Source organism: Impatiens glandulifera, chromosome 9 (genome assembly GCF_907164915.1).
Source record: "Impatiens glandulifera chromosome 9, dImpGla2.1, whole genome shotgun sequence".
Classification (NCBI taxonomy): Eukaryota; Viridiplantae; Streptophyta; class Magnoliopsida; order Ericales; family Balsaminaceae; genus Impatiens; species Impatiens glandulifera.
In genome coordinates this window covers 27,353,658-27,364,589 of record NC_061870.1, presented here as the reverse complement: position 1 = coordinate 27,364,589, position 10,932 = coordinate 27,353,658, and the positions used below count along the sequence as shown (strand labels likewise).

General features: G+C 31.2%; 2 protein-coding genes across 2 annotated transcripts; one reads left to right on the top strand and one right to left on the bottom strand.

Annotated features, from left to right (window-relative positions):
- Positions 1-1,426: 1,426 nt before the first annotated feature.
- LOC124915255 (mitochondrial phosphate carrier protein 1, mitochondrial-like) lies at positions 1,427-3,771 on the top strand. The gene is made up of 6 exons (XM_047455939.1): positions 1,427-1,617; positions 1,960-2,309; positions 2,395-2,438; positions 2,857-3,071; positions 3,149-3,273; positions 3,369-3,771. The coding sequence occupies exons 1-6, from the start codon at positions 1,468-1,470 to the stop codon at positions 3,418-3,420; spliced, it is 936 nt and encodes a 311-aa protein (XP_047311895.1). The 5' UTR covers positions 1,427-1,467; the 3' UTR covers positions 3,421-3,771.
- A 3,225-nt stretch (positions 3,772-6,996) lies between these two features.
- Positions 6,997-9,514, bottom strand: LOC124915629 (AT-hook motif nuclear-localized protein 10-like). Its single transcript, XM_047456384.1, has 6 exons — positions 9,289-9,514; positions 8,712-9,210; positions 8,359-8,450; positions 7,990-8,124; positions 7,737-7,898; positions 6,997-7,490 (listed from the first exon to the last, which is right to left on the bottom strand). Exons 2-6 carry the CDS (start codon positions 9,178-9,180, stop codon positions 7,233-7,235), a joined length of 1,116 nt encoding a protein of 371 aa, XP_047312340.1. The 5' UTR covers positions 9,181-9,210; positions 9,289-9,514; the 3' UTR covers positions 6,997-7,232.
- Between the last annotated feature and the right edge of the window lie 1,418 nt (positions 9,515-10,932).

Below are 10,932 nucleotides of genomic sequence, written 5' to 3'. Positions count from 1 at the left end.
TAATTTATTTGGATGAAATTGATACAACTTTTATCCTAAATTATTCATTTTAATTTCTCTTTATTTTCTTAAAATTAATTTGAGATAAAATCAGTACAAAATTTATCCCAAATTATTTTATTTATTTTTCTTAGTCATTATCTTTAATTAATTGAGATGTGATTATTATATTAATTAATCAAATTAAATATTTAATCATATTTTTGTCTTAGTTTTAATTATTTTGATTTTGTTTGTATAAAAATAATTTTTAAATATAGAAAAATCTAAAAGTCATTCGGCTGAATAGGTTCATAAACTGTTAAAATAACAAAATATAATTAATTATTTAACAAATATTTGTTCAAAATAAGGAAATATTGAGAAATTATTTTTTAATTGTCAGTGTTAAATAATAAATAATAATTTAACGACGTTTGTAACATCAAGACAAATTTTATTTTTAATATTTTAAAATAATGAAATCACTGTTAACCTAATAAACACAATAAATAGCCCAGTTTAACCATTTAATCAATAATTTGATTCGCCCGTCTTGGCTAGCTGTGTAAGCTTGTTCAGATTTGGTTTATTAAAATAAATCTGTTAAATAAAGAATGTTGAATGAGGTTGATTTTAGGAATTGAATATTTGTTAATTCAAAATAACCTCAATCAGAATCAGTTTCAAACTATGGGTAAGCAAAACTGAAAAAATCGAATAAATTAAACTAAATCGATGAAAAATCGATTGAATCGAGTTTTGTCCAGTTCATAATTTTCTATACCGATCCTAAACGGTTTGGTTGTCGTTTAGTTAATAAAAAACAACGATGGGTACCATGTTTTTGATATATTTTTAAATATATATATTCTTCTAAGTTAGTGGTAAATGATAATTTTTATGTTTTTTATTTTTAAATAGTTATTTTTTTTTTATTCTTTAGTTTATTTTATTATATATTTTTTTCCTTTATTTTATTATGTTATATATATTTATTATTTTCTACTATTAAACTGTTAAACCGGTTTAACTGATTTTATAACCGACTAAATTGAACCGTGAATCAACAGTTATGATAAAAAAATTTATGAAAAAATTGACCAAACCGAATAGTTCCAAATCCATTAATTAGGCATTTACATCTTAACTCCATTAATTAGGCATTAACATCTTATTTCATTAATTGTATAGTACATTAAATAAACATTTTACTTATATTTATCTTATTAAGATTCAAATTACATGATATCCCACTGTATAATACCAATTAACGAGCAATTATCTTGCGAATTGCGCAGGTAAATGCATACATAGTTTTATAATAAAAATTGTTTTATTAACTTTATTATTTCTTACTATCTTACCAATTTTTAAAGTCTTAGAATTTATATGTACGTGTATAAAAGTTCAAGGACTACTTTCTTATTCTTTATTAATAAAAGAAGACAGTCGTCTGAGTTTCTAATCGGCGGCGAAAAACGAAGAATGAGCGATCAATTACATGGAGCGAAAGGAAAATTTTGCGACGAATTCTCGCCGGCTTACTATGGAGTCTGCACCATTGGAGGGATGCTCAGCGCTGGAACTACTCACGTTATTACCACTCCTCTCGATGTCCTCAAAGTCAACATGCAGGTAATCTATCTGTTTCTGCTTTACACAATCGAATCTACGTTTGATTTTCTTGTTTCCATATAGATTTGTTTAAATAAGAACATATATTTGCTGTTAGATTTCCCCTCCTTTCACCCTTCAGTTGATTTTCAGTATTTGTTTGTCTTTGGAGTTCCTTGTTGAATTTGAAAATTAGTGTTAAATTCTACCCATAAGAATTGGCATGGGTTTGATGGTTTAGAGGTTGAGTTCGAGACTTCTTTTGATAAAAAACAGTTCTTTAAGCTTCCTGTACATACAGAGCTTTGTAACATGTCCATGCTCATTGCCTGATTTATGAAATACATTAGATCTGTTCTTTAGGTGAATCCTGTTAAATATGATAGCATATACACATGCTTTTCAACTCTATTAAGAGAACAAGGTCCATCAGCCTTTTGGAGAGGTTGGGCTGGAAAGTTCTTTGGGTATGGGATTCAAGGTGCTTGCAGGTTTGGAATGTACGAATACTTTAAGAAGATATACGGCAATGTGCTGGTAGAACAACCAAGGAGTTTAATCTACTTTGTTAGTAGTGCTTCTGCAGAAGTGATTGCCAATGTGGCTCTATGCCCGTTTGAGGCTATTAAAGTTCGTGTCCAAACGCAGCCTTGGTTTGCCAAAGGCTTAGTTGATGGAGTTCCTAAGTTATATGCATCAGAAGGCTTACATGGGTATGTATTATTTTTGAACTCCCAAAATTGTTTTCTAGTCCTATCTCACTTGTGATGATTTATTGTCTTACAATCATGATTGCAGATTTTATCGAGGCCTAGTACCTCTATGGGGTCGAAATCTTCCATGTAATTCGACACTCTCTTAGACTATGTTTGGATATGTATGAACTGCCCACATTCAAGCGCATAGAATTGCAATTCTGAAGCGTGAATGATGGAATTATTGAAATTTTAAAACACTCGTATACATTTTCAATTCCAATTCCTTATTTTAAGTTATAAAGCAAACAAATGATTTGGAATTGGACCCCCTTCCAATTCTAATTCAGCCTGAGCCAAACATAGTTTAACCTTCTCATGACATGTGTGTGTGTGTATTTATGCATGTATTCTTGAAGTGAGAATGATGGAATTGAAATTTTAAAATGTCATATACAATTCCATTGGAGTTATAATTCAATTTCCTTTATCTTAAGTTATCAAACAAACAACTAATGCATGTGTTCTTTAGTTTAAGACTTTAAGACATTTTCTTGTCATGCAGTCTCGATGGTTATGTTTTCGACATTTGAGCACTCAGTTAATTGTATATATCGTAATATTCTCCAAAAAAGAAAGGAGGATTGTTCTAAAGCTCAGCAACTTGGTGTATCGTGTTTAGCTGGCTATGCTGCTGGTTCTGTAGGAAGCATTATTTCTAATCCGGCTGACAACATTGTTTCAGCTCTTTATAACAGAAAATCTGAAACCCTCAAGCTGGTAGAGTTTCTCGATGATAACTTGAACTTGCCTTAAAAAAATTCAATTGTTTTCTTAGCTGGTCTTTTTGAATTCAGGCGGTGAAGAGAATAGGATTTGTTAACTTATTTACTAGAAGTTTACCAATAAGAATAATGCTGGTCGGACCTGTAGTGACAATGCAGTGGTTATTCTTTGACACCATAAAGGTGTTAAGTGGACTGTAAGTGCCTTCTACTAACTAACCACAGTCTATGAATTGACTCTTACCTGTTTTTTTTACATTATTTAGAGAAGTTTTACATTTGAACTTTTCAGGCCAACTAGTGGAGGCATTCCCATAGATAGAGCAGAAAAGGTTTCTACCTGAAAAGTAGCCAATTTTTGTATAACTATGACGCCGATTGAGGAACAGATTGAGAACGCACTCTCAAATGTTTGAAATCCTTCCTTGATTCTTTGGATGGATACAGGTGCTAAAAAGTTCAATTATTTTTTTATTCTTTTGCCTGCGGTTTTTGTTTTTTTACCTGTAAGGCTGTAACATGGGTTCTTTAGTTATAATCTTGTATCGAGTTTGACAAATAAGAAGAGATAGTGTTTGTGTTTGGTAAACTGTAATCATTCAAAGAAAGTTTAATTGAGCAGACTTTATTGTGTTTCAAGCACAATGTAGTTATTTCAGCAGAGTGGAAGTTCTTCTTTGTTATTGGTTTTGATATCTAGTTTCTCTAGGGTTAGCAGAGATCCCATAGTTTCAGGAAGAACTGTTCTTAGGTTAGGTTTGGTTTCAAATCAATCTCCTCGAGACACACCAATTTAGAAGCAGTCCAGATTCATGGCTCCACCCAACTGAATTGAGGGGCCGCATTGATCAGCTTCCTTCCACCAGCTTTCCAATAACACAATGAATTGGCGCACCACCATTACTCAACCATTTGTTTCTTCTGCTCCTTGCTCTGGAACTGGAAGTATATCCAGTTCTTCTGCATCTCCTTGCTCTGGAACTGGAAGTCCAGTTTTTCATGTTAACACAATGAAAAGCTCGTGTTGACTTCCTTCTGATTTAATGCAATGGCATCGAGCCGAGCCTTGCATGATCTCTCTGTCGTCTGTGAATTTTGAAGAAACATCCATGTTTCTGCATAAATCTACGAGTCAATTAATGCAACAAATGAACTAAAATACCCAATAAGTAATAAGCTTGGAAGGTGATGGTGATCTCCATCATAGTCTGTCTGTCTGTCAAAGTAGTATGACATAAGTTAGAAATAAAATGCCCATATGTTGAAATGTTCGGATACTGTAATGATCTCCCTGATTTGCTATTTTTTCGATCCTACCAGTATAGACACATGTATCCCACTCAGCCAAGTGAAGTATGACCTCCTTGATTTGCTATTTTTTCCTCCTATGTGAAGTGGTCATTTGCGCAAACCAGCGTATTTAAGAGACTTTTTAAGAGCATTTTGTCAAATTTCCCTCTCCATCCGACTCCATTAAAGCTATTTTGTTTTTTCTTTATGTTATTAAATTTTAAAATTAGTTAATATCCTAAGTTAAAAAATAATATAATTTAATAAAAATAGAGAAAAAATTGTTTTTAAAAGAGACTGAACAAATAAATAAAAGGGCTTGTTTTAATTAATAATAATAATAATATATATATATATATATATATATATATATATATATATATATATATATATATGAGAATGAAGATTTATAAAATGCTACTACTCTTACTATAGTTTGTTTTTGTTTAGTACTTTCTTATTCGAGCCAAACCGATTTATAAAATGCTAATACTCTTACTATAGTTTGTTTTTGTTTAGTACTTTCTTATTCGAGCCAAACTGGTACTGGAGTAAGTCCGGTAAGTTTATGGGTTAGGGGCAATTCCTTTATTAAAAATATTAAGATATTTAGTTGATTTTATTATAATTTTAAATAGTATAATTTAGTAGTTAAAGATAAAAATTTATATGATTATAGATTCAAATTTCTCATAGACAATATTTTTATCAATTTTTTAAACTACTTAAATTCACAAAAATAAATCGATTTTTTTTTTTAGCGGGACTGGACAGTCCAAAACTCGTGTCCAGCATGCAATTACTTCGGTCTTACTACTTTTAAATACATTGCATTAACTCATTTATTATTTGACACGCGTCAATTTATTTCACAAATTAACTCATGACAACCTAAACTCATCCATGGACTCTCTTTTGACATAATATTTTGAAGGTATTTTTTTACGAAAAATTGTCTTCCATCTTCTTCTCCGCAAATCTTCTTTGAATTGTTGTCGATCTTCTTCAAAGCGCTGCCATCTTCTTCATCGTCGTCGATTCTTATTTTTATATTGTTCGAGGTCTTCATATTGTTGGTTGATATTAATATTAGAGTGACTATGATTTTTAAAATAAACCTCGACCAACAATGTTGAGTATATTTAATAGGAAATTCTCTATGTATATTTTACTCATACACGTGTCAATTTATTTCACAAATTAACTCATGACAACCTAAACTCATCCATGGTTGACTCTGTTTTGACATAATATTTTGAAGGTATTTTTTTACGGTAAAATGTGATTTTATATAAGAGAAAAAAAAAATTCTCAATTTTCTTCTCTGCAAATCATTTTTGAATTGTTGCCGATCTTCTTTGAAGCGCCACCATCTTCTTCCTCATCACCGATTCTTATTTTTATATTGTTCGAATCGTAACTGATTTTCATATTGCTGGTTGATATTAATATTAGAGTGACTATGATTTTTAAAATAAACCTCAACCAACAATGTTGAGTATATTTAAGAGGATATTCTCTATGTTAAGACCAAATACATTTCTTTGTCAATAATATTAGCAACACTCATTTGTTTAATATGTTGAAAAATCAAAAAAATAAAAAATGTTCTTGTTCAGTTGATATCCATTTACACATCTAATAAAATTAATTTTCTTTATTCACCTTATTTATAAAATATTGAATAAGTGCAATTAGTAACTCCATTTCAACTTGTATATTTTTTCAATCAACTTAAATGGTTATATGGATCATTTATAATAGAATCTAAATTTTCTAACCCACGTGATTCATTTTCTATAAAAAAAAAAAAGATGACAGTAGAGATACATATTCCAAAACTTAACATAGTTTTTAGAGTAGATATTTTTGCTATGATATATTTTATGTGGATCTTAACAAATGAGTTTGATTATGCGCAAAATCTAAGGTTATGTTTCATAAAAAAAAATGAGTACCCTCTATTCATCATTTTTCTTCCTATTAATTTTTAGTTTGACTTTACCGTTTTAGTAACCAATTTTTGATAAATTAATCCTTTTGACTTACATTTTTTTATTAACATTAGTATGAGAAAACATCTTTAATCACTTTTTCTCTATATATTCACAATATAATAAATAAATACAATAGAGTTTTCAGTTTGTACTTCAATGTTTTTAGATTATATAAATTTGAGGTTTCTTGATTAGAGTATACCTCTCTAGCTCACTCTTGAAGTGCCACTAAGTTATCTTTCATTTTCAATAAAGAAATCAATTAATTTTCTAAAATCATACAAAAATTTCAAACATAAGAACTTAAAATTTTATTTTTAAATATGAAATGAAACAGTACAACTAAGATCATAATATTAAAATCAACCAAACCTTTTTTCTTAAGCAGATCATAATATTAAAATCAACCAAACCTTTTTTCTTAAGCAGATAAACAAACTGGTGTTAGCTCAATATGATTGACACAGAAATATATATATATATGCTCTTATCATATATAAGAAAAAAATTGTAGTCACTTTAATATTAATATCAACCAACAATAAAAATTACCCTAAAAATCAAATAATGAATAGGTTAAAGCAATGCCTTTAAAAATGGGATTGAAAGAACCCACCAAACACACATTACTACTGATATTAACTTTCTTGAATTGAATAGAGAAAATTGTAAATAGTTCTAATCTAAAATCTTAAAGAAAAAATCTGGACAACAATTGAGAGAGAGAGAGAGATACTTGCAAAATAAAGTTAGCCAAAGCAAATTAAAAGATATATATATCTATCATCATCATCTAAGGCATTAAAGTTTTTTTTGGCTGGAAATGGATGCTTCTTCTTTCTTCTTTTCTTTAAAAAGTTGAGAGTTGTCTACCAAGGGTGCTGTTGCTCCTCTCTATTTCCATCATGAAGATGATGATTATGATGCCATGCTGGAGCTTCCGGTCCACCAACAACACCACCACCACCAACACTAGTCTGATTAAGTGGACTTCCAGGCCCACCACCCGAGCATTCGCTCATAGTTCCACGCGAAGTTGAGCTTCCACCAGCAGCAGCAGCAGCTATACTTTGCCTTGCTTGCTTCCAAGGGTATTCTTTCTTTGGAATGAAACACCCAACAACAATCTGTGCACAAAAACAACATTGTTAATATTCTCACTTCCATCTATAATTTTGTTTGTTTTTTATTCAAAACCAAAAAGATAAAGCAATTGTTGAAAATTTAGCAACTTAATTGGACTGCAATGCAATGACAAATAAAAGTTTTACCACCACATTAGAATTACTATGCAATGCAATGACAGATAAAAGTTTTACCACCACATTAGAATTACTACAAGATTCAATTTTTTTACTGCAATCATCACATACCTGTACTGTGGATGCTGCAATAAGATGTCCCGCTATGCAACCACCCAAAACATGACCATCAGACCCAGCTAACAGTGTACTTAAACCCCCACTTGTGTTACGCTGACCACCAATTTCTGAAACTATGTATGACCCTGAAAGAGTCACTATCTCAAATCTCCCCTGTTTTAACCAAACAAAATTATTGTTATTACTTCCACAAAAGCAAGTAAATTAAGATAGGATAGGGTATATCCAAATTAAGACAACCAACCTCATATGACACAGTTACACTAGGTGTAGAAGAATTTTGACGAATTGTCACGTTCGATACTGCGCCAGTTGCTGTGATGACACACAGAGCTTGCAACCCACTTTCAGCAAACGACAATATCTTTGAAGCTATGTCCTGCCATCCCACCCAACAAAACAAACAAACTTTTACTAATCAAACTACCTACACCCTTTATCTGTAACATCTTAAATGTCGAGTCATTTAACTCACTCTAGATCAAACAAGGTTTTTTCTAGAAAAAAAAATCCTAAAGGATATGAACTGTTAAACCAATGACCAAAATTCTCTCCAAAATGAATATCAAACACTCATATCAACACTAACAAAAGTAATATTTGTGCAAATCACCTCTCCTGCTTCAACTATGATTACATGAGCCGTAAACCCACTACCCCTGCCTGATAATGATGATAATGATGATGATGATGATGGTGGTATGCCTGCAAAAAGAGAAGAAAGTAATCTGCTTTGATTCCAGAATATGCTAGCTAGGTCAACATGTTTAGTAAATTTCTTTAGCCACCCAACAGAACATGAACTTATATGAAGAATAAACTTATATCAGTTCTTATTTCATTTAAATAATACTATATGGATTAACATTAGCATAAAATATATATAAATAAATCAGATCAGAATCTAGTACTGTAATATACCCTCCTCCTAATTCAGGCAAATATCAGATCAGAATCTAGTAATACCTCCTAAAGCTTGAAGATGTTTACGTCCTGACCCAAGTGGCCGGCCCCTTTTCTTCCCAGTAGAAGGGGACGGTAAACCGCCGGATCCAATAACGGCCTGTTGCTTGACAGTGGGATCAGAAGATCCGGCGCCGGGAACTGCGGATCCATCAAGAGCATATTTCCTCGGCCTCCCACGCTTTCGCTTGGCCTGATCGGTAGAGACGGGGATGCTAGTATCTGGGTCAGGCAAAGTAGAGTCATCTCCAACAGGTTGGTAAACCTGTGCTGGAGAAGATAGTGGTGGCGGCGAAGTTCCTGGCATCAAAGGCTTATACACCGTGGATGTATCATCAGTGTACGGCAATTGCATGTTCGGCATCTCCCCTATCGGCATAGTTTGGGGTGATTGAATCGACTGATCATTGACGCCATTGTTATCGATTAAACCATTGTTATCGATTAAACTGAACTGGTCCATATCGGACATAATCAACACTGTAAACCCCTGAAAAAAAGACTGTAACCAAAGACCCAATTAGCTTCAGATTTCTGAAATCGCAAAGAGGGAAGAAAGATTAACATATAAATAAGAAACCTGATTGATCAAAGTTGGCAGAAGAAGAACATGTTGGATCAAGAACTCCAAAATAGATCAAATATCCTGATTCGAATTTGATATCCGAAATTCGGCAAGGAACAAATCACGAAATATAAATTGAGGGAAAAGGCGCAAAAATAAAGTATTGAGAATTTAAACAGGCGGGAGGAACTGCGTGAACTAAAACAAAGGGCGATGGAAGGTAAAAATAAAGAAAATGAAAAATTAGGGTTCAAAAGGATGAAGAAGATTTCGGATATCAGCCCAATATATTATTAATATATTATTTCAGTTATTTCCTTGTTTACCCTTTCCTTTTTATCTTCCAGATTTTATTTTATTTTATTTTTGTCTTAAAATACTAATTTACTTATTTAATTAGTTTTAGTTTGGTTTAGATTTTTTTTTTTAATTTCTAAAATATGTTTAAGCAGCATATTGTATAATAGTTAATAAATGAGGCCAAAATTGTTGTTGAATAAAATATTTATTGTTTGTTTTGTTATTTTAGCGAGTTTTATTTGTGGTGTATTTAAAAAACCGTTTATTTTTAAATTTTAAAAAACCGTTTGATATGAAATAAAAAAAAAAAACTGATTTTTAAAAGTTATAATTACTTAACTACCCCACCTCTCTTCTCAATGTGATACTCTTTAGATCGCGGGTATTTATTATATTTATACGGTAGTTGGAGTTTGCCTAGCAGAAATGGCAATGAGATCTAAATTCAATTTGGGCAGCGAATTTATCTATGTATATGTCTAAGAAGAACGCTTGCCCGAATCGTCACTTATCTTTGCATATCGTCTTAGAAATTTGTTGGTAGAAAAATATTGGTAGATTATACGAGGACGAAGGTAGAGGGGGAGATTGTGTCTTTGGTAGGCTAAAATCTTATTTGCGTCGTGTTATTTTAGGTGTAAATATATGAGCCAAGATTATACAACATATTTTCTTTATGCGCGTCTTAGACTATTAACATTTGACATTAATAATTGATTCCAAAATTAATGTGTTAGTGTTCTCTTTTAACGATCTACAAACGTCTTACATTTCTACGTTTACGTTCTGTGACTGCAATGATTTGTATATTTTTTTCTCATTGTAAAAAATATAATTAGTCTTGTTGTTCATGAATTTTAAGCTTCATTGACTGAGCTAAAGAATGGAGATCTATAACTAGATTAACCTATAAAATATTATAAATATATTTTTTTTTTAAATTGTTTTTTATTAGAGTTGAGACTTATTTACTTATAAGAGTGGCTTATTGAAATAAGTCAACCTGAAAAACCAAAGGATCACAAGTTCGATTTCTACTAGAAACCATTTAAATGGAAGCGGATGACCATGGATGTGGATCCAGATCATTTCATTGGGGAGAAAACATAATTTAAAATAAAAACACAACTAAAGTAGTTGGTGGTAAAAATCGACTTAAGAGACCAAGAGGGTGAGCAAGCTAGGCAGGTCCCTCCATCCAGTTCCTTATAAAAAAATTAATTTAAAAAACAAAATTGCCTTACTAAGTTTTAAACTTATAACCTAATTAATTTTTTTTATAACATTTAGTTGATTTAAATAATTAAATTAGATTACTTGTATTAAACTAAATATAAATTTAATAATGTTTTCAATATA